Source organism: Lygodium microphyllum, chromosome 27 (genome assembly GCF_053477565.2).
Source record: "Lygodium microphyllum isolate KBCC chromosome 27, Lygodium_microphyllum_v1.1.10, whole genome shotgun sequence".
Lineage (NCBI taxonomy): Eukaryota > Viridiplantae > Streptophyta > Polypodiopsida > Schizaeales > Lygodiaceae > Lygodium > Lygodium microphyllum.
In genome coordinates, this window is record NC_141161.1 from 60,959,359 (window position 1) to 60,983,762 (window position 24,404).

The following is a 24,404-nucleotide window of genomic DNA, read 5'->3' on the forward strand; positions in this document are numbered from 1 at the left end:
AATAGGAGGAGAATACCACTCTATGCGAAAAAGTTAAATCCTTTTGTGTACACTCGGAGATATGGAAAATTGCACAAGAACAATCTATGCAAGAATTAGGGCAATATACATTCCTTGGTGGAAAATATTAGGCCTGTTGGAACTCGTATTGACATTTTTTTTGAATTGTGAGAAAAAACCTATGAGTGTGTCTACACTTATGAAAAAAAGGGCATCAAGAGAGTCATATCCAAAATTGTGTTGAAAGGCCAAAATATAAATCACATTATAATAGGTTCCTTCTACACGTACTTCAATCAACCTAAATTTTCTCCTAAGCCGCTGCATGGGCACTTGTTTCAAAAGACATGGGCATAGCCCAAGTAAAATCACTCTTTTTCTTTTAAGTTAAATTTCATTCATAATCTTTGGTAGCTCAGGCCTCTTTGGACTTATAGAAGACTTAGTCGTATTTTAGCATATGCTAGACTATTGTTCCAATAAACTATGAGAACCAAGAAACTAAACTAGATATCAAACTAAATGTAGATAGTTGTACCTTTGATTACTTGATGATGATGCCCTTTGGCCTTTTCTTTAAGAACTAAATAAGACAAATGTTGCACCTTATACACATAAGAAATCAATATTTTAAAAAAAGATAATCAATAAGCTCAATTAAAAATATGTTTAAAAATTAAAAAAATACTTGCTATAACACTACTACAATTTGCATGTTAAACACCTGGTCAATCTGAGACCCAATATATTTTTATTGAAATATAAAATATCATTGAGTAAAAATACAATATATGCATTAAACTGGTTGGTAGAAATCACCTCTAAAAACATGTTTTATTACCTAATAATATATACACATTAAACCAATTGGAAAATTTTGTGTCTAAAATATGATTTTTAATGTGATAATATATTTAGGAGAGGAACCATTGATAGACTCATTAACATTGGCAAAAATATCTACATTTAGAGATAGCAAACTATAGGTTTTCTTTGCATGAACCTACTACAAACCTTCGTGATCATGGCACCATATACATTTGTAGACACAATAAATGAAAAGATTCATAGAAGAAAACAAAGATTTTAGCTCGTAAGCTTGAATCAAGGAAGCACATTTCCTTTTCACCACAACTTGTTCTCTCTCTCTCTCTCTCTCTCTCTCTCTCTCTCTCTCTCTCTCTCTCTCTCTCTCTCTCTCTCTCTCTCTCTCTCTCTCTCTCTCTCTCTCTCTCTCTCTCTCTCTCTCTCTCTCTCTCTCTCTCTCTCTCTCGCTCTATGTTTTTAAAGCTTCTTTTTTTTGTTCAAAAGGAAAGCCAAAAAGAGTGGGCACATGAGTTTGAAATCGGGTGCACTCAAAATCGATGTTTGTATGGTTCGAAAACTAATTGTTAAAAAGTATGTCAAAATTTGTGTCTATATACTCATTTCTTGTGCGATTATACGTGAAATTTCATGAGAAATTAGAAGCACCCTCTAATGCACATCACATCTCCACATCTCTTCTTTGATTTTGCTATAGTACATCCATGATGTGGAGAAATAATTCCAAACCACCATCCAAATTCTTTGTGGCCAACAATCCAACAAATCTTTCCCCTTACAGCAATCCAAACTCAAAGAAATCCTTCAAATTACAAAAAAAAGGAATCTAACAAAGATTTCTCCAATGTAAATACAAGCAAAAACTTCAAGCTAATATTGAGCCTAACATCAAAATAACCATTAGTATAAGTTACAATCTCAGCACACTAATAAAATTGTTGGAATATGCATCGCAATGTATGAGAATATGCATCACAAAATACAAACATATATTGACAACTATTCCAATGATTGTATGGATTTATTATTCCAACGATTGCTAGAAATTATACTAAAATACATACATACATACATACATATATATGTATATAGAAAAAATTTATCGATGCTTGTATTGATGTGTGAAAATGAAAGAATTTGCAACAAGGAATTGGCCCTCTATGGGGACTAGATACTTGCTATACATATCTAGTACTCTATCAAGCACGTATTGCTATTGAAACCTATATAAAACTGCAAACATAAAGAACTATGATATAATACTAAACATAACACAAGAAGCAAACTACAAAATACATGCAAGTAGGAAGAAAATATAATGATGCTCTCATTATATAGTAGTATATGAAAGTATATATCCAAACGACATAAATAGAAAGATACATAAAAGGATGTCTTCATAAAGTCAAAACTCCTAGATCATAAAACTCTAGAATGAAACATAAATTGCAAGCTTGTTACTATATATTAACTAGCGATCGTTCTTCCTCACAAAAATAGATTGTCCATAAGCTACATAATATTGTGGTGCCCCACATACTCTTTCTCAAACTTGGTAACTAAATGACTAGTGAAGCCATGGTACAAAAACATAGACACATAGTGTTGAATGTTAGATGAAGTAGATAGAATATTGGAATTAGATATTGAACAAAAAACCTAGAATGTAAATAACTTGATCAAAGTACAAAAATTACATAGTCTATCTAAAAGGAGGTCTAGCTCAAACTCCCAAGATGTGATTATGAGCCTACTACAATTACACACTACATATAGCCTCATTTTACTACTTTCACTTGTTAGGTTTTTCCTTTGTCTCATCCCCAAGCTTCTTCCTTTGCCCCTTATCAAGTCATGATCCATGCTACTCTAATCCATTGTGATAGGCATCGTGTGCCTCCAAGCAAAGATGGACTAGGTATGTGCAAATGTACATACATATGTAAGTATTAGAAAACTCATTAGTGATAGACAGCTATGGGAACTCAACATGCCATCTTTGAATGATATAATATTTATGCATTAGGTCCTAGTTTCTCCACTTTCAAATGATGCTATGAGTTTTTTTCCTCTGTTGAATCCCCTGTCTTTTTCAAAGGTGGAATCCCCTATCCTTTCATCGTCATTTGACGACTAAAACATATCATTAGAATAGTTTGAGGTTTGTGGAATCATCTTACATAATTTGTCTCTTTATATTCAAATATATGTATTGTCTTAAGTACATATCTTGCTTGGAATTCTATCATATATAAGGGTTTAGAAATCTCAAGATCATCCTCCACTTCATCTTGGTGTAAATCATTAAAATTCCTAGATTATGTGTATCTCTCCTCCTAAGGAAAGCTCAAACTCCTCCTCATTGAGGTGCTCACTCTTATCCATGCAAGCAAGCATTTGCTTATCATCATCCTAGTGAATACTTAGGTTATTAGTCAATAGACTCTTGCTCAAGTTTATTGGGAGCTTCCACCTCTTCATCCATGTCAAAGTTTGATCCAACTAACTGAGCATAATCATTGCTCATTTCCCTTAGGTTTCACTCTTTATACAACCTATGAAACCATGGAGAAACTTGCACTACATAGTGTTATTGCGCTTACCTAATGGATTAGGATTTAAAAATAACATGCATGAAAAATGGTTCATATGATAAATTTGTGTAGAGTGAGTGTAGCTCAAACAAGTAGATGACGATGAAGCATATAAACCTATCAGCAAGGCTTAGGAATCACAAAGGTATCATGTACGTCCTTTTAGAACTTTGTGGGGTTCAGCTTTATGAATCTCAAAGTTTCCCTTGATCATCTTACACTTGGGCCCTCCATCACCACTTACCATTAGATATACAAGATGAACATGTTGAAACTATGGCAATCTCGGGTAAGTTACTCATGAATATATGTGTGCATCACGTGGGTTCAAAATAAAGTATGCTGAAAATACCATTTTTATACATTTTTTACATACAAAAGGGTGTAATATAAAGGGGTTGTTTAGAATTGGATAGAAAATGGTTATGTTTTATTTTTAAAAAAATCATAGATAAGGATATTTACAAATAGGCCTTGAACGCAGTGATGTAGAGGATATACATATAGTAACTTCCTCGATATGGTAATCAACCCCCAAAAACTCTTAGATCTTTCCAAAGTACTTTATTTTAGCTACCACAATTTTTGCATCCATGGCCTTGCAACATTATATCACAATCAAAGGCGTGTCGTCTTTGGTCTATGTGATCCACTCGAAAGTCTCACCCATATAACCACATGGCAAAATATAGCTTGTACTAAAAAAAGTCAAGTAACGATGGACCTTGAGAAAATGTTTGTTTATCATGCAAGTATGCGAAACAAAGAAAGCTAGCCCAGTAATTGCTTCAATTGACTTTGAAGCCCTTAGAAAAACTCCCATTCCTTCATGCTTGCATTGACCCCCTTCGACGTAGCTTTTCTTGGCTCTTCATACAACCACATGGGGGTCATGAGGGTGGATAATGCCTCTGATACTTTGGGTAACATGCATGCCATGTTTTGTGAGATGCCTTGAAGGTATGCCTTGCCTATTTTTGTTGCCTCTTTGCAGCTTCATATAAATTCAGTCACTTGTACCATGAGTAGATGATGTAGGATACAAAATATTTTTTGTTTTTTACAAGGGGGCTATCCATTCTCTTTTCCTAGCCTTGATCTGGGATCACCTCTCCAACGATCTGAGGATCTTCCTGAAATTTCCATAAGGATTGCAAGTCACCATGTTGATTTCCTAAATATTATGTGATATAGACTAGTGACTCTTGGACCAACCACCCTTTTGCCATGGAGCCCTTAAGCCTTGCCTTATGTCACACAAAGCTTTTCGCCATCTTCATGAAGCATTTAAGGAAGAACATCCACCTATTGTGTTTTGTGCCTGCTATAGATACCTCATCCATGAGGTGTACTAGCAGATGCACTTGAATGGTGAGATAGGAAAATACTTCTCTAATAGCATGACTAATTCAATGTGACTTTTATTTGTAGTAGCCCTTCTTGGTTGCAAGCTATTGAGGAATATTGTAATTCACTAAGACCACAAGCCAAACACTGTATGTGATCATCTATTGGCCAAAAGGGTTGAACCCATCTATCACAAGGCCCAATCTTATGTGTCAAGGCTCCTTCTCAAAATCATACCACTACCCCTCCGTATGTTTCCAAGCTTTGTAATCCATGGGGAAGTGTAGCACACCATCTAAGGATGATTTATTGAGTGCCAAGACATAAGGTTGGCCAAATTCTTCGACCTAGATCCATGGAAAAAGAGAAAGATGACAAAGAACCTTGATTAGTACTATCTCACTTTGTAAGTCAATGTGATACCACTTTGCACTACATTTTGGGTATGCAGTCAACTATGTATATTCATTTCTAAAAATAATGTAGTCATTAAGGCAAGCATGAATGGTGTTGCAGTCAATGCCCAATGATTGTAAGATATTTTTTGCCTCATCAAGAGTATCAAGGGTTACATTTGTTGCTAATAAAAATTTTCTTTTAATAACCTACAACAAAGTTAAATAGCAACTTTATGGCCCTGAACCATGAAATTTTACCAGGTATGCTTTAAATTTTAAATTGGAAATAAGTTTGTCATGCTCACATCACTCCATCAATAAATACTTTGCAAGTTTAGCAATGAAAAATATGCTTTGAGCTTGGATTTCCTTGAGCCTCATAGAGTGTTGTACTTGCCTCCCTTTTCAGGGGATTCATAGAAGGGTTGCTGCCATTCACAAGATCACCTCCTTTGGTGTTGTCCTTCTCAAGCTTTTGCAAATGGCACATTACCTCCACTTACAATATCTATCTACCACCTTCAAACATGTCTCACTATTTGATAGACATTGTCTCTTTGTGAGAACTTCTCATCAAATGGTTCATGAACATTTTAATTATAGTCATTGACCAAGTATCCATAAAGGCTTATGCATACAATGGATAGAGCCATGAGTCACATTTAAGTTTATGAGATATAGGAATGTGTAGATATGTATGTATAGCTTGAAGGAGCACTCACATTTATTTTTCTATAAGCATAAATGAGGAATCTTCTTATTTGTACATGTACTCTGGCACAGCTTGGGTTTTAGCTCAAATATACATTGCCTAACATCTCATGAATATAATAAAAACTTTCATCATAAAAATTTAATTTTCCAAAGTATTTAGTTGGCAAGTATGCAGTGGGGTGTGTCAATAGAGTTTCATATGCAAGCTACCTATACTCCCTAACCTTGATCTCATGATCCTACTCCCAGTCCTTATTCCTCTCCTAATCACAATCCTAATTAAGAACTTTTTAAGGGGTTCTCTAATTTTCATTAAGATATTTTTTAAAATTTTAATCATATTTTTAATTTCAATTATATTTGGGGATCTTTTTAAAAAAACCAATAAATCGCAATTCTTATACTACTACTCATCCCTCCCCCTCTCTCACTCAAGATTACTGTATCTCACTCTCATTCACTCATTCACTCATACACTCAATTTTCTCCCCCTCTTCTAGCCTATATATATATCGTATATACATTCTACACTAAAATAGATCTAAAAATGGTAAAGAAAGCAAACATTAAAGGAAATATCCAAGCATTAAATCTATTCTCTTTTTCTCTCTCTTGTCTACAATTTACATCAACATCAAACCAAGATTTGTGAAAAATAGCTTACGCTAAAAATTTTCCTTCTCTCAAGCTTGCACACACACACACACACACACACACTTCCTCTCTGAAACTATAGCTCTCCCAATCATGAAGGTTATGTGTAAAAAGAAGAAACCCTACCTTGAACCCATGTCTTTCTTTGCAATAGAGTTTGGAAGAAAAAGAGTCCATGGGAGACAAGAAACCAATCAAAGCAAAAATCAATGCAAAATGGAGGGATACAAGATGCTCTTACCTCTATGTTTTTGTCACTCGTGTTCCTCCTTGCTCTTGGTATAGTTTCTTTCATCGCAGACTCTATAGAGGAAGCTATTGTTTCAATTTTAGTATTTGTTACTACATTGGTATAAGCATTGAAAAATGTCCTATCTATCCCACATTTACCAACCCATATGCTAATGCATATACCACATAGAAATGGGTAGTTACATTAGTGATTATATTTTTTCACAAATAGCATTGGAACTTAACATCAAAATACCCCTCATCCCTTGTAGAATCAATCCATTCTTATCACCTTAACTCTTTTTTACCCAATTGACCTCCCAACTTCCAATCAAAAAGTAGAGTCAAACAAAAGCTTGGAGGTAACAAGTTAAAACCTCAAATTGCAAATCTCAATACCCAACACAAAGGATCCAAGCCTACTTGCTACTATTGTGGTCAATCTGGTCATTTTAAAGCAAACTACCAAACAAAGCTTCCATCCAACAACATTATAGCTGAATTACGTAATATGACAAAGGTAATTGATTGCATTCTTCATTAGACTACAAATTCCTTAAACCACATATTTAGGAATTTGGAAATTTTCATAAAGTTTGGGGATTCCTAATGTGATTAATATTTAGACACATGGTCAAATCTTATCCCTTTACTTGAAGGTAAAATTTTCCCTAGATATTATATAAGCAATCCCTCAAAGTTCCACTCTCAAATATGGGGTTAAAATTTAGCCACTTGGTCAAATCTTTCCTTCTTATTTGAAAGTGAAACTTGGGAGATTCCCAGATTCTCTAATATGGTATTCTTAGGTATAAAATAATAAAAATTTTGGTATGTATATCTCTCTGCATACTTTATTTAAGATGAAAGGCTTAGTAATAGATTTCAAAGTTACTATTTTTCTCCTACTTATTTTATCTTAAATACCATGATTTCTCAAAATTTATTTCTCAAAAATTGATTATAAGACTATAATTAGAGACTACTGTACAATAGAGTCAAAGTAGAGATGCAAATGTCTAACGCACATTTATAGGCATATCAATATATCATGAAAAACCACACTTACATATGTGGGTTGCCTAGAACATACATAGCTTAGTTAAATGCTTGTATAACCAAATCCATTATGTGACATGATTAAATTTGTGTAGAAAGCACGAGTAAAGATATGTTTAAATGTACACAAAATTACACATCCCTTTGAATGCTTACTTATACGATATAAAAAATGTAGAAAAGAGCAATGTAGCCTCGCTATTAGCATATTTATATGTGCTTTTTTTTAAAAACATTTACAAGAGTGTTTACAAATGTGTTCATTAACTAGTTTAATAGAGTGTTAAAAGAAAGTTTTAAATTGTGTTTATTATTAATTTTACATAAATATATTTATAAATATGAGCTATTCAAGTTTAATGCTTTCAATTATGGAAATGTGACAATACAATTGTGACCTTGAACTTTTAATGACAATCGTGATATGGAACTCAATGGAGGTCAGGTACTCTATATGTGCTTACAATTTACCCATTAGATATTTCGAGAAGAGGGTTTAGGATTTAGGATTTAGTGTTTAGGATTTAGGTTTTAGGTTTTAGATTTTAGGTTTTAGGGTTTAGTGTTTAGGGTTTAGGGCTTAGTGCTTGGTTTAGGGTTTAGGTTTTGAGTTTTGATGTTCTCTTGTGCTTTGATGGGGAATCCTTCACAAAGTGAATACATTATTTGCCAAGGTCACATATGAGAGGAAAGGTTCCAAACTTGACTAGTGGAAGAATCTCAAAGTTGTGAGTATATTTAAGTTGCAAGGGTTGAGGGGTGTGTGCCCTATGGTCCTAAGGAATACCCATGTTTTCATCAATCGGTAGTATACCAATCATTGATGTTTGGGTGGTTACATGCAATAATTTCCGAGATCAAATTATCAAAGCCCTAAATTCATTCTTTAACCAAGTAGGGATTTTGTGAAAGACAATCTATATTAGATATTCAAGCTAAAGTAGAGCATCAGATGTGAGGGTTGCAGTCCATAGCAAAGCAGACACCAAATTGCCATCATATCCCATTACACACATAAGAGCTCAATCCCCCTTAGATTTGCTAGCTAAGAAAAATAGTATAAAGGACTTTCCCAAACAAATCCAAATTGTTAGAGCATTGCTTTTCCATGGAAGATTGCTGTAAACCATCATTCAAAGGCAAGCTCTTAGGGAGGTTTCCTGTAAACTACAAGTAGATCATAGTAGCTTGAAAATCTATAAAACTCTTCTTAATGTATTTCAAAGATAGAGAGATTGTAGCGTGATAGCATTTCTTTCCCATTGCCATGTCTCAACCCATCATTCCTCATTGAAGTCATGTTGCTCTCAATAGAGTAACTTGCCAATCATTGCCACACCCCTCAAGGGACCCTTTTAGCCTCATATTGAGACTATATCATAATCAATTTCCATGGCAAAGCCATCCTCCATAATTTCTTATTTTGTTGTATAATGGCCATAAGATTGCACCTTATGCTTCTTCCAAGCTTGCATCATGCTGCGTACATGTAGAGGGTTTCTTTTTAGCTTGCAAATAGCCTTTTTTCCCTTCCCTTGAGCATTGGCAAGGTTTCCTTTGCTAAAAGATGTGTTTAACTTGATGTTAGGTAGGGTCAAGTTGATTTACTATGCTTCATAGTCCACATCACATTCAGTTGCACACTTGAAATGTCTTCTAAGTAGAATTTTCTTCCCCTACATCCTCTCAATTTGGAAGCACATAGAACATAATTGACAAGCTTTCAGTCTCAAAGCTCATTAAAAATTTTCATTTCCTAGAAGAGAGTATGTTGATCCCTTGTACAGGTTGATTGTCACATTGGTTGGTAGAAGTTCGGGTTGTCCAATTGTCATCCATGGATCGTAGGTACAGATACTATACTCTACTCCCTCATGGGATTTGATGCATAAAATATTTCAAAGATGGACTCGATCTGTTGAGTTTTCTCTTCTTGGATGATGGTGGCATTCCCATGTGCATAAACTATTTTGTTCTTAATGCATGTCAAGATGGATGATGCGATTTCATTGATCGTAGTATAGAATGTACATATTATCATATAAATCGCAAGCAAATAAAGATAAAGATCCCTTTATTCATTCTTAATGCCAAAATAGTAAGCCAAAGTGGATAGCATTCATTGGATGCTCTAGAAAGAGGAGAGATAAGGTATAGGAGTAGTGGGTAGGTTTACTAATCGTTCGATAGGTGTTGATATAGTGGGTTTAGGGTTAGGGTTCTAAATGATTTGAACTATGCATAAAACTATTATTTTTTGTGTTGATATTTTAGAACCTAAGTTTCATTGATCGTTCAAGTTGACTCATGTGTAGGAAATTCTGCAAATACCCTATATATAGAGGCAAATATTATCTAGCTTTCTCATCTAGTTTACACTCGTGTTAAAAATAGTGTTAAACAAACCATCTAATAATGAGCAAAACAAAGTGTTTAAGAATGAATGAAATGGACAATTCAAACTAGCATTAAAGCAATTATTAAACTCTTGTTTAAAAGTGTATTTAATTGTAGATTTTCAAACATGCATCTTCGCAATGCTTCTAGCAAACAACAAACAACAAGAAAAACAAAGAATCTCTGCATAATTGATGAAGAGCTAACCCTTGAATTTTTCAAGAAAAGCAAGGATTCTCTCCACCTTAAGAAATCTCCCACGATTGGTGGTACAAGCACAAGCACCTCGTAGCACCTTTGATGAAGTTTATCTCTCCTCCCATCCCCCCTCCTCCCTGTCTCTGTCTCCTCCCTTCTCTCTCTCTCTCTCTCCCTCTCTTTTCCTCTCAATATGCTTACTTTCTATTTGCCCTAAATGTTGTTCCTTTCTTTTTCAAGTCTTTCAAATGCCTAAATGCATTTCACCTAAGTTTTAAATCCAAGCCACATTAAAATGCATGTAATTTAATATCTTGTATAATCTATCTTATTTTTATGCATTTGTTGATGCCATTACATGCAAAAAAAATTTGTCAAGGTGTACTCGATCTTAAATGGTTTTTCTTCCATGAATTTAAATGTGCTCGCTTTTGCACATCTCTCCTTCCATTCTATTGTAGTGAGAAAGCTACTTTTATATGTGCTTCAAAACGTTGTAGAATGCTTACTTAGAAAACTAAAGATGTTGGATATGTTTGGTGGAAAGTGGGTGGATGGTGGTCTGAGGACCCTCTAGTGAAGATGGGTGGACCCAATCCTTGAAAGGTTGCAAAGTGGCCTCTTTAGGATGGGTTTTAGATTGCTATTTTAGAGAGACCATGATAGAAGCATATGAAACCTCAAGTCGATCGTTTTAGGTTGAGGCCTTAACATTTCATTATGAGATATAGTTCGACATTGATCAATGGGTTAAGTTCGTAAATACTATGGCATCCAAATGGCATTACTCTTGGAAAGGTGTTCAATCAACTACTTAACATTATCTCTCTGAGTAGTTAGGTTTGTGTACATTGCACTTCTATAAGTGATCATATCAAAATAAAGTAATCAAATCACAGATATGTGCATCTCCACTATCACTACTATGAGATATTATCACTATTGTATGAGCATGTGGTTCATTCTAAACTTTAAAAAATTTTGGGCTATCCATAAAAACATTTAACATTTTAAAACAATATACACGACAATATATGTATTTGTTTAGAGAGTGGTAAGTAACCAAGCATAATATAAATAAGAAGAGAAAGATTCTCCCTCTTCTATTTGATGGATCCAATAGATTATAGAAAAATGACTATTCTTTGTCGACTCTCTTTGTTCCATTTCATGATGTTTTGATTTTGATACAAAAGCTTACATAGGTCCACACAAATGGTTTATGCATAGACAAGTCTTTCAAATGCTTTTTGCAAGGTAACAATGTGATAAGACATTTATAGGTCCTCATAATTTTATTTTCCTTCTTTAATTCATAAGCATGGCTTTGTGCATCCATGTTTCCTAAAAACCAAGAAAATATCTATATATACCATGCATAAGAGAAGGGAAAAAACACAGAGGGTTACTAAAAGTGTCACCAAGACAAACTAAAGAATGTCATCAGCAATGTTACTTATAGATTCTTCTTTAAATAGGTCCATAATGGTTATTTCTAAGCTTGAAACTACATTTTTAGGGGTTTTTTTCACTTTGTAAATTTTACTTTACAATAAGTACAATAAGCATCTCTCTCTCTCTCTATCTCTCTCTCTCCCCCTCTCTCTCTGTCTCTGTCTCTGTCTCTGTCTCTATCTCTCTGTCACACACACACACACACACACTCACTCTCTCTCTCTCTCTCTCTCTCTCTCTCTCTCTCTCATGTGCATATATTAATGGCATGGCTACCTTCTTTGCTTCCTTGCTTTGTTTAGGTGGTTGGTGCTACACTCACATACACACATAAAGGAAGGGGGTGGAGGGGGAGGGGAGGGAGGGATATATATATATATATACTAGGTCTAGGTTAGTTGTAGTAGGTTGAATGCATGCTTGTTTCTCGAAGGGCTTGAGATAAATTCATGCACCCACACAGTCACCTTTTAGTAGGAATGAAAATGAAGATTTGAACTCAATTCTGTAGCTTGATAAAATAAATGATTTACCAATATGCTCAAGGGGTTTAGTATATGTAAATACTTCCCTACTATCACTTGTCTCTATCACTACAAGATATAGACCTTATACCATTACCATAAAAAAAGCAAAGTGCATACCATTACCATAATCATGGATATGTTATCATTCCAATATATACACACACAGGTGGACTACATCTTGAGTAGACAAAAGCTATCCATTTGAGTAGACATACATCTCCATAAAGCTATCCCTCTCCCTCTCCCTCTCCCTCTCTTTCTTTTTCTCTCCCTCTCTCTCCCTTTCCCTCTCCCTCTCTCTCTCATTTCCTCTCCTAAACAAGCAAAAGAGAAAGTGATTTAAACCTTAAACAAGCAAAAGGGAGAGGGAGAGAGAGAATGCACTCTCCCTCTCTCTCCCTCTCTCTCTCTTTCTCTCTCTCACTCTCCCTCTCTTTCTCTCTCATTTCCTCTCCTAAACAAGTAAAAGAGAAAGTGATTTAAACCTTAAACAAGCAAAAGGGAGAGGGAGAGAGAGAATGCACTCTCCCTCCCTCTCCCTCTCCCTCTCTTTCTCTTTCTCTTTCTCTTTCTCTCCCTCTCTCATTTCCTCCCCCTTCCTCTCCCTCTTCCTCTCTTTCTCTTTCTCTCCCTCTCTCTCCCTCTCCCTCTCTTTCTCTCTCATTTCCTCTCCTAAACAAGCAAAAGAGAAAGTGATTTAAACCTTAAACAAGCAAAAGAAGGAGAGAGGGAGACTCACCGATGAGATATGGCGAGTGTGAGGCGGCTCCTCTTTGCGATGAATGCTCCTCCTCTCCTTCACGAACAACGGCGGCGGCAGCGGCAAGTTCTTCTTCCTCTCCTTCTCTCATGACGGTCGCTCTCTCCCCCGCTCTCGCTCTCAAAACACAAAACGCGAAGACGCGAAATAAAGCCGCGCTCGGTTTCGGCCCGTTTTTTTTCCCTGTGGACCGTCGCTATTTGCGTCGGTATTTGCGACGCACATAGCGACGCCGCTACCCGCCGTCGCTATAAGCTCAAATCCTTGTAGTGTATGGTGTGATTCAAGAGTAACTTAGCATGGACATGAACATTTAGGGCCACACTTACACCCTTTTGTTGGGGGTGGAGAGAGAGAGAGAGAGAGAGAGAGAGAGAGAGAGAGCCTAGAGGTCACATAGTACCTTGCTATTATTTAAACTAAAATGTAGTGTGTCACACAATGCCCTATGGTTTCTAAAGTTGTTATTTGTGACTTTTGTGAATGTTAATTATCATGTGTTCATGTAATATAAAGTTTCACTACAATGAGATGATAACACAGAAATTCAAATGCTGTATATAGATGGAGGAGGACCATGTTCATGATAAGTGCATGGGGACCCTTTGTAGCTTGGGAGAATCACTTTACTTACATAGAGGTTATGCAATGATTGATAAGAAGTTGCCTATATATCTATGGTTTGGGCATGTTACGACTTGGAAGTGCATAAGGCTCAACAATTGAATATATCGATAGTATTCATCTATTGGAAAAGGAGCATCAAGCCTTTCGAATGATGTGTTTTATCACAAATTTGGTTGATAATAAATGTTTAGTCTACTTTTATTGCTACACCCCCAATTCCTTAGACATAGAAAGAGTTTAGGGATCCCTTTTGAAACTTTCATATTTGGGAACAAAGAGAGAGAGAGAGAGAGAGAGAGAGAGAGAGAGAGAGAGAGGTTATGAAACATAAACACATAATAAATTGCAAAATCCAATGATTGAATGGAATTGGCCAACTCAAGAACAACGTTAATAGAGTTTCTAGTGATACATATGAGAAACTCCGTTACATTTATAACTATAGAAGGAGGGGAATACTATGAAAAATTAGGTTATGCTTGGAACATGGTTGCTGAAACCGAGGCTAGTTGTAGGGAAAGCATGGTCGTTGGAGCGTAGGTTGGGGAGTAGAGCTAGTGGGAGTGTTGAGAAGGCTACGAATGTCTCTAGCGATGGTGGCAACAAAATGAAGGTGGACTGATGGCTGGAGGCTGCAGGGATGTGAAGGGAAAAGACAAAGAGCGGACACACTTTGAGGTATTAAGACTGATGTGTCATGAGTGCAATGATGCAGGCGGTTGGGGGGGGGAACAAAAAGACGGACGCGGGCCACGGCCCAAAGGAGGGTCTAATTACTCGTTTTATGATTATGGTCTTGTTTCTTTGGACTATTGTTATATAGAACTCTGCAAAAAGTCGCACGGGTGGTCCATGTGGCTGGTAGAGACAGATTGTCGTCCAGGGATCGGCCACAGATCTGGAGGCACAACTAGGCGGTGTCGCCAGATCTGGAGGCAACAACATATTTCATTAACCAGGCAGTAGCCTCTTATTATTGTTATTATTGGATTTTAGTATATAGTGAAAACTACATTTCCGGTCTTTTTTTTTATTTTGTTTCGGATAGGAACGAGAGAGAATGTCTATCAGAGAGGTATAGTACCTGCATGTGCATATACATGCGTTACTTAATAATACCTTCTGTCTGAAGCGGCATTGTCCGATGTCCATGCAGGCAATTGTTGGGGGGGCTGGATAATAATTGTTTTTCAAAAGAAAATAAAACGCATCATTTTTCTTTTTGAAATATATATAAATATGTTTTTTGAAATTTGAATTTGGGTGGAGATGAACCTCCTCCAAATGTGGCGGCAAGGCTGGCGAAAGGGCAGATCTGATTGATGTGTTGTGTCTTCTTTTTGGCGAGGGGGAGCGGGCTGCGGGACGGGGGATGTAAACCGCGTGGTCTCTCTTACATAAAGTTGGCTGCTTTTCTGTCTTGTTTCTTTTTATTTTCTGGTGTCAGATGAGACGGGCACATCATCGATGTCATTGATTCCCTTTGTGAGGGTGTGTGGATGGGTGTGTTGTACACATGGAGAGAGAGAGAGAGAGAAAGGGGGGGGGGGTGAGAGAGAGATATTATTGAATCCACAGCTGATGGAGCCTACGTACTGCTGGCAGGAAAGGATAGAGAAGGAGAAGGAGAAGGAGAAGAGGAAGGAGATTAAGGAGGAGAGAACAAAAAAGAGGTTATGAGGGCGCGAGGCTACGAGGCCTACGAAAGCCGGCCGGGCTGGTAACAGAAAAAGCAAAAGGATGCGCGCGCGCGCGTGTGTGTGTGTGGTGGGGGGGGGGGGGGGGGGGGGGATGCAACAACAGAGTAATAAAATCGGGCAGGGCCGTGGATTGGGTGCAGGCCTTTGTCGTGGAAATAATTTTGGGGCCTGGAGATGGAGCCTGGGGGAGGGAGGGCACCTCTCTCTCTCTCTCGACTTCCTTTTGGCAGCGATGCAGGAGGAAAAGGGTTGAGGCGTGGGGCGCAGGCCTGCCTCAAGGAAGGTACAATCGCAACTGGTTATATTACAAAAACAGAAGCACTGCAGAGAGCGACAGAGAGAGAGAGAGAGAGAAAGAGAGGCAGCTTATAGCCTTATACGTACACTAAAGGTTCATCGGCAGTATAATCAGTATAACAGTTTTTTTCTTCCCCTTACGATCTCCCCGAATATTTATGTCCCTCTTACGCACACGCATCACAACCTCCCTTCTCCCCCCCGAATAGGCCCCTTCAAGCTTCAAAACACTTTATACCATTGAAATAGACACCATTTATCTTTTACGTATTTATTATTTACTCTCGCGATATCGCAATGACGTCACAGGGCCCGCGTCCGAAGCCTGCTGGCTTTCTTTTCGTGGTTTGGTTATCTTTCGCTGTCAAGAGCGAGAAAATATCTGTTATTTCTTAAGGAAAGAAAAACGAAAAACGCCCAAGGTTTTTGGGAGGGCTCAAAAATTTCCAATAATATGCATGCAAAAAAAAAAAGAAAAACAGAAGAGTAATCAATCAATCGTCGGGCTAAGCTACACGCTTGGATGCGTCGTGTTGACGGGGGATGGACGGTCGAGATAAGACGGGGGGGTGGAAAGCAACCGGGGGGAGGGGTCAATCGGGGGACCACGTCAGCAGTCTCTCTCTCTCTCTCTCTCTCTCTCTCTCTCTCTCTCCCCCGCGCTCTCCCTCCTGGCTCTCGTGAATATCCACCAACTAGGCTACCCTCTCTCTCTCTCTCTCTAGGTATATTGCATGTGTAACCACATGTTCCCCCTCTTTTTCCTTCTCTTACCTTAGAGTTTACACATCCTCTTGATACACACCCAACAGTGTATATCGATGCTCCGCCTACACGCAAAGCAAACTACCCTCTCAGGAGCTGCTGCTTCCCCTCTCATTTACATCAATGATCATGGCAACCCCTCCAGATTTCACCTCTGTACTACTCTCTCTCTACACATGTTTCTGGATCTGCCAATCGACAAGCCACTGTTCCTGCGTCCTCTGATCAGCCCGCTTTTACTTCATACAATACTTGTTTGCATAGGCATGATCCGTCATAGCTAACACATGCGCAAACAGCATTACTTCATGCTATACTACCTTCTCCTTAACAATAGTTGCAGAAGGCCAGCACTACTCTAGAAGAACCCATCAGCTTATTAATAACTATCACAATGCCTCTATCTCCCTTATGTTTCTTATCTTGGTAACCTGAGTTTCGAACCTTTGTACAGCTAACTGACAATAGCTTCCTCTATAAGCCAAAACATCTCTCTCTCTCTCTCTCTCTCTCTCTCTCTCTCTCTCTCTCTCACATCACACACACACCCACTTCACACAGACACGCACACCCTTTCTAGCTGTCCATAACCACCACCTCTATATCTCTCTTACATTACAATTCTCCCCTCTTCTTACCTAACCCCTTGTTGATCTACACCTGATCTGTGGTACATGGCTTCTGATTCTCAGGTTACACATCCAAATCAATCAACCTTCACTCGCCTCAAATCACATCAGCAGTCGGACACTAACACAGTCCTGATCTGCAGTTCAGATCGTTCCTCCACCATGGACAATGATGAGCTTCCTCCCCTCAAGAAGTTGAAGACAAGCTCAATTGTAAGTAATGGCAGTTGCAGCAGTAATTCTAATAACAATTCAAACATTACCACATCTGAAGGAAATTGCAAGGCTTTGGAGGACCAGCCAGCAGCAATTGCTAGAGCGGAGGATCAGATCGACGAACCGCATTGTGAAACACCCAAGGCCAGAGAGAACAAGATCCCAGAAGCAAAGGTCTGCCCACCAGCACCAAAGAAGAGGAGGACCATGTCCCATGACAGTTATGACCATGCCTGCAGGAGATCAAAGGGCAGATCCTCAGATCACCCTAGTTTCTTCTCTTCTTCTACTTCGAATTCTCCTTCCAGTACCGCAGCAGCAGCTAACTCTTCCAACATGAATTCTCTCTCTTCTGCATTCTCTTCCACCACTGATATGGCCACCATTAGCAGCACATCAATGCAGCTCCCGCAGCATGATTATTTTGTCCCGCCTGATTTGCATGCTCTGCCTGAAAACATTCAGGCCCTGTTCAAGTGACCATTTGCTACATGCACACATTAATCCACTTGCCTTGAGAATTTCCATTGCCTTGGATCTGCCCATATGAATATATGGCCCAACACCAAGACTTGATCTGCATGTGGCATTACCTGCATTAATACTTGCAGGCCCTCCATCGATTAAACAGCACACTCCTTCCAGGAATAAATTGACCTCTCCTGAGCTAATTATACAAATTGCAACATGTTTGTAACCAGCAGTACACATATTATGTAGATGGCAATTACTTGGACCAGACTCTTCCCACCCTCAAGATGTATCTCTTGCAAGGACCAAGAAAGGTAGCTAATTTATCTGCATCTACCAGTATCATTAGCCGCACCAAAAGCTTGTAATCCAACACAAATTAGGGCTGTTGGCTTAATTCATCAATTCCACCAAAATGGTGCAGCCTCTAATTGCCATGTGAGTCTTATAAACATAACAGCATTGCAATTGCATGCATCAATCATGGTGATGCTTCATGCGTATGATGGTGTCCAAAGTCCTGCAAACTGTGGGTCTGAATCTCACAGAGCATAGTTTCATATACTTCCAGCTGATCAAAGATGCAATTGCTGGTGTAAGAGTCTGTCTCCAATTATTGGCCACAGCTGCTGGATGTATAATTACGTTCCATATACTGCTATACAGATCCTGATGTAAAATCTTCTGCAAATGTAAGTGCACCTCTTTCAGGGTTCAATTCTGGGTCTTGATTCTTGTATTGAATAAGTCATTAACCAAGAGTTCAACTGGCATATGGTGTCTCTCCAAGAATTAGGTTAGTGAGCTAGGCAGTACCACATAATTTCTTGACTCTAGGTTACTGAACCATCGTTCAATGTCTATAGTTTGTCACATTTAAAGTTAAGACTGTTTATAGAAGTTGATGATCCATTGCTTGAAGCATACAAAGTATAAACATTATTGTTGTAATTAGCAGCTTGATCGTGTAATTACAATGAGTAAATTGCTTAACAATTAAGATAAGTTCAGTCAATGTTTCAGAAGATCTGATCTACGCAATTCACTGTTTTGTGGAGAAGGTAGAGGCAGGTCACTGGCAAAGGAAATTCGGTTTTTTGTAGAGAACTAGACAGCAGAGTCACATGAGGAGTGCACCACCAAGGAGGTGGGTCAACTAACTCACTAAGGTTTCTTATTTCATGGAATTAGTACACGCTCTAGCAATTTTGTGTCACAGCTATAATTCTTACAAATTAATGAAATGATTAAGTACAACTGAAAGATATTGTATGATAATGAAGGTAACCATGTAGAAGATGAGTTTGTCGTTGTCAGCCCAATTCGATGATGAGAAGGTCTGTTCAAATGTGGACTTAATGGGGTTGTTCCAGTAGTACAATAGAATTTAGTAGCACTCTGGTAATTCAGCACAGCGCTAGGACTGATGAGGCACAAGGTTTCTGGTAATTGATCATCATAGAGCAGGTAATTATACAAGGTTTCTTGTAATTGATCATAGAGCAGGTAATTATGCAAGGTTTCTTGAAATTGATCATCATAGAGCAGGTAATTATGCTTGATGATACCTACAGTACATCTGATAAGCTAAATTGACCTAACGGATTGGGATTTCTGGTAATTGATAATCATAGAGGAGGTTATTATGCTCGACCATAGTTACATTACACTGGACAAGCTAAACTAACCTAAGGGATGGGGATAGTTAATAGCTTACATTTGATAAGCTAAAATAACCTAACGGATGGGGATTTCCTGTAATTGATAAGCTAAATTGACCTAATGGATGGGGATTTTCTGTAATTGATCATCATAAGATAGGGTAGGTGATGAATTATGCTTGATGATAGCTACAGTACATTTGACAAGCTAAATTGACCTGATGGATGGGAGCAACAGTAAATACTAATGAACCCATGATTGCAGCCCTCACCAATCATAAATGCACATTTAGGACATCAATTGGGTGGATGCATGATATTCATCGTGCATCATCAATCGTTCATTCATTGAGTTTCAATCAAGTATAAATCGTGTATATATCCGTTGGCTGCTGCTCTAAGGTCGTGTTATGGTCACATGGAGATCATGACGGCCGCTACAATTGTTTTCCTGGTGGTGCTTCCGATCGTGCTAACTTTAATTAATTAACAGCTGAAATCAGTTGGAAGGTTGACGCTTCATTCTTTTCCAAAATTTCTCCGTTTCAAAAAGAAAACTAAATTAACAATATTGCGTTTTTGCTAAATCATGGAAATTTATACTCCCAGATAGAAAGGAGGAGGGCGCCTTCAAATCTACAGTTCATGGCCGTTGGTTTTGTCGGTAGCCAGGACAGAATTCGTGCAAGCACATGCCCTAAAAATAAAGGGACCGTAATTTTTAAATTTGGGGAAATACAGGATTTTTAAATTTCGGAAAAGAAAAATACAGGATTGCAAAATTTGCGTACAGAAGAAGGCAAAAAAAAAGGGAAAATAATTACAAATTTTCAAAAAAATTAAGAATCAAACCGTTCGATAACACGTATGAGCACAATAGTTTTTTTTATCTGCAATGGGCCAAAAAACAGCAACAGCAAAGAAGAAAGTGAGTATAGTACAATCAATTATTATATGCAATATAATTAGCTAGATTGTGGGTTTCTCTCTCTCTTAATTCTCATCCGCTGGCGGTTATTACAGAATTAATTCGAATTGCTATAATTGCTGATTAACTGGTTTGAGTGTGGGTTTCTCTCTTAAGATTGTGGGTTTCTCATCCGCTGGGCGACGGTTATTTCTGAATTAAATCGAATTGTGATTGCTGATTAGCTGGTTTGATTGTGGGCTTGTTTTGTTTCTTATAAAGTCTCATCCGCTGGCGGTTAGATTACGAGCGTTATAATCCAACAATACAATTATTGCATTATTAATCGATGCGGATTGTGGGTTTTGATTGCATCAGCTGGTAGTTGCAAGCCAGTTCCGCTTACAGTGAGATCAAGCACAATAAATATTAAGGTAATCAAGCAAATACCCGATTAACTGTTGTTATATCAGTCTTAAGGCAAAGTGAAATTCTGGTAAGTATTGAGCTAATTTATCTACATCTTTACTGAGTTAATATAAAGCGCATTATTTAAAAACAAGTATTAATTCAGTTAATTAGGCAAATAAATGTATTAGAATATTGTATTGACTTATATGAGCGTCCCAGTTTTAAATGCGCATATACAAGTGTACGTAATTTGAATGTATTCTATGTACGCATTCCGTCTACACAAATGCTGTATATAGTATTACATATAAATAAAATAATATAGATTGAGGCAGGAAGTGAACGTGCGCGTGAGAAACAACATGCAGATATAGCTCGACGTATATATTGTTTAAACGTGGATAAGATTCGAATTAGGATGTGATAGATAGATGATTGAGAGAGAGAGAGAGAGAGAGAGAGAGAGAGAGAGAGCGAGCCTCGGGGGCGAGAAGCCCCTTAGCTCACGTGCATTCGCTTCAGATTTCCCCTCAAGTTGTATTAAAAACCCCGAACCACATGACAACACTACCATAGTACCAAGTACTAGTAGCCTCGGGATTCCACACCATGACAAGGAAGCAAGGAGAAGGAGAAGGAGAAGAGAAGGCTCTCCCACTCTCTATCCCCCCTTCTACAATGTACGTCCAATCAACCATTCAAAACCCACTAGATTAGGAGCGAAGATTGCCTCATCTTGATTAATTATTCATTACTTTGCCTCATCTTGACTAATTATTCATGGCTTTGCCCAAGCCAATTGGTGTGGCAATCACATCCTTACATTTGTCCTTCTTGGCCATCCCTAAAAAGCACTTTTAATATCAAGTTTATTGAATCTAGAGGCCCCTTACACTCTATATTAGATTCTACTAATGAATATTGCTCTTACAACCCACAACTACGATGCCTCTTCTGTCAATGGTCCCTCTATTTTCTAGAATTTCTTGCTTGAAAGTGATAGTGCTATGAGATCCTAAGGTGAACATAGCCTTCCCGATTTTCCTCCAAAGACTTTTAACTTGGGTGAAGTCCTGAAACATGTGCATAGGACCCTCTTCTTTCTTAGAATAGTAGACAAAAATGGGCCTAAATGTGGGCCAAGAGGTTTCCTAATGACTCTAGAACTATGGAGAGCTGCTTGTTCCAACTGCATCTTGAACTCTTTCCTCTCTTGAGAGTGATATTTAAGAAGTTGGCTATAAAGATGATATGTGGATTCAAAAACATCACCTTCAACTTCATCATATGATTGATGTCTATATTGCAAAATCCTTTCCACCTTTAATCTAGGAAAGTTTAATATCAAGCTAAGAGGTCAAAAATTTGGACAAGCACCTATCATCATCAATAATTGTTGCCATGGGCCTCTTTTTCCTTTTTTTCTTTCAAATACTCATGTAGCTAGTCCATTCCCTTTGCTATCATGCCAATTTCATTATTTATTCCAAGCCATGGCTTCTAGTCCACCCTAGCATAGTGTCAAAAGTCATTCTAGCATTTGACTCTACTCTTTGGCATTCTAGTAGATATAGTAGGTCATATAAGATCACAAGTAGGTTGCCACCTTCAAGAGCCATCCATTGCACCAAATCGACTAGAGTAGTAGGAGTCATTGTCGCCTACATATGACTTTTCTAATAATGACTATTTTCTAGCATACTACCAATGCTCTAACCACTTGAGAGCCATTGATCTTAAGCTTAACCAATTGAGCTCGTGATTTTTTCAGAAATTTGAGATCATAAATATTTGGCTAGTAGTAGGCATGCACAATAAAATGAGTAGCCACATGGTGCTATGATTATCTCTAGTGAAATCTTTGAAGAAGAGTAAATATGCTTCTGTCAACCTTACTAGCTAGGGGCTCAAGACCTAGTCCTCCCTCAACTTTGGGTGTTGTTATAATTTGCACATAGCTTATCATGGGCAATTTCTTCTTTTCCATGTAGGTCCACAAAAATGAGGGGAACATCACCTCAGCTTTCTCCCAAATGACCTTGTCGAAAGGAAAAATAGCACCTATGAACATGACATAGGAGGACATGTTGCATTTGATTATTAGCAAACTTGGGAGGCTCCATTGAAGTCTCCCATGCAACTACATCTTTTCCTAATTCTCTTGAGCATCCACTCCAACCTTTGATCTATTATAATACCTATGTTGATAGTGCACCCCATGTATCTCAAGAACTTTCCAAGTTGAGATCGTCTATACCCAAGATTAGTTAGCCAATTCGAGGGTAAGTAGCATAACAATATAGTAGTTCAATCCTACTAAGACTTACCTTGGAGCATGATGGAACATAGAAGCCTTCATAGACCTCTACTTAGCTCTTCATAGCACCTTCATTAGAAACAATCAAAATTTGAATTGTTTTCAATGAAGATTTGCATAGTAAAGAGGATGCCATTAGGGAGGGGAAAGCCCCTTATCAACACTTTCTCAATCTTAGCATGAACAACCCTTAGGAGTGGCTTAGTGGCCATAGAGAATAACAATGGTGCTAGTTAGCAAGGGGGCATACTAGTAGCTTTGTTATTTTATATCACCATTAGGACACTCCTAAGGGTCTTCATGCACTTTATTCAAAATCTTGTAGAGATTACTAGCTACTATGATTGTGGACCAAAAGATCTAATAGAATTTGGTGGTCAAAATCCCATCTAGACTATGTGACATTTTCAAATTCATCTCAATCTACATGGAGTCTCATAACAATAGTCTAGAAACACCCATTTTGCCATGTTAATGAAGCTTTAAGATTAGTGTTGACATACATTATTGTTCCACCTTGCCCCTTCTTACCACCTTCTTACCAATGTAGGCAAAGACTTCATAGGATGTTAGGGCATCAACATCCTCTTTGACATTAATCTCTTACAGCACAAGCACATCTAGCTTACACCTTCTAATGAGATTGGACTAGACTATCTTCCATTTTTCCCTATATTATTCTCTCATATTCCATGAACCTTCACTTTCCTTGATAGCCTATTTACCATTGAAGTCAAAAAATTGATCCTCAATTTCTTTCAAAACTACATAGATGATTTGATCTAGTAGAGGTTTTCTTGCGAGATTCTTCAAGTTTTGCTTTGTCTTTGTCACTTTTTATCTTACATGCACAGCCAATTGGTTAGACTAAATGTTTCTTGCCTTATATTGGCCTTCCTTTGACTTCTCCCATACACCTCTTTTTGTGCTTGGAAAAATCATCTTGCTATACCATCCTACTCCTTTCAACCTCCCCTTTACTTGTTGTTGTCCCTTCACCTTCTTCCTTCTCATTTATTAACACCTTTGACCCCTCACCATCTTTCACTCCATTTCTTCTTGGGCATGCTTTGGCAAAAATGGCCTGGTCCAATGACTTCTAAAAATAGCATGAGTCAAGAAAAGAGGCAAATTAACCAAGCATTTGTATCGTAAGAGTTTGTTTAGGTCAAATTTTGGTGGATGGAGGAAGGGCATAAAGTCAAGGAATTATTGTGAAGCCCACAATACCAGTCAACTTGTAA

At 37.8% G+C, this 24,404-nt stretch overlaps 1 protein-coding gene across 3 annotated transcripts; it reads left to right on the plus strand.

Moving 5' to 3' along the window:
* Positions 1 to 16,517: 16,517 nt before the first annotated feature.
* LOC148012369 (uncharacterized) lies at positions 16,518 to 20,150 on the plus strand. 3 transcript variants are annotated; one of them, XR_015689092.1, is made up of 3 exons: positions 16,518 to 18,556; positions 18,926 to 19,011; positions 20,135 to 20,150. XR_015689092.1 is itself a non-coding variant. In XM_087669444.1 (1 exon), exon 1 carries the CDS (start codon positions 17,223 to 17,225, stop codon positions 17,871 to 17,873), a length of 651 nt encoding a protein of 216 aa, XP_087525570.1. In that variant the 5' UTR covers positions 16,518 to 17,222; the 3' UTR covers positions 17,874 to 18,582. The 3 variants fall into 3 exon arrangements, 1 of the variants encoding a protein (XP_087525570.1); XR_015689093.1 differs by lacking the exon at positions 20,135 to 20,150 and adding an exon at positions 19,148 to 19,457; XM_087669444.1 differs by lacking the exons at positions 18,926 to 19,011; positions 20,135 to 20,150 and having other exon boundaries at positions 16,518 to 18,582.
* Positions 20,151 to 24,404: the final 4,254 nt, after the last annotated feature.

Coding starts and splice junctions, on each gene's coding strand:
- LOC148012369 (XM_087669444.1), top strand. CDS start 17,223: ATGGCTTCTGATTCTCAGGTTACACATCCAAATCAATCAACCTTCACT.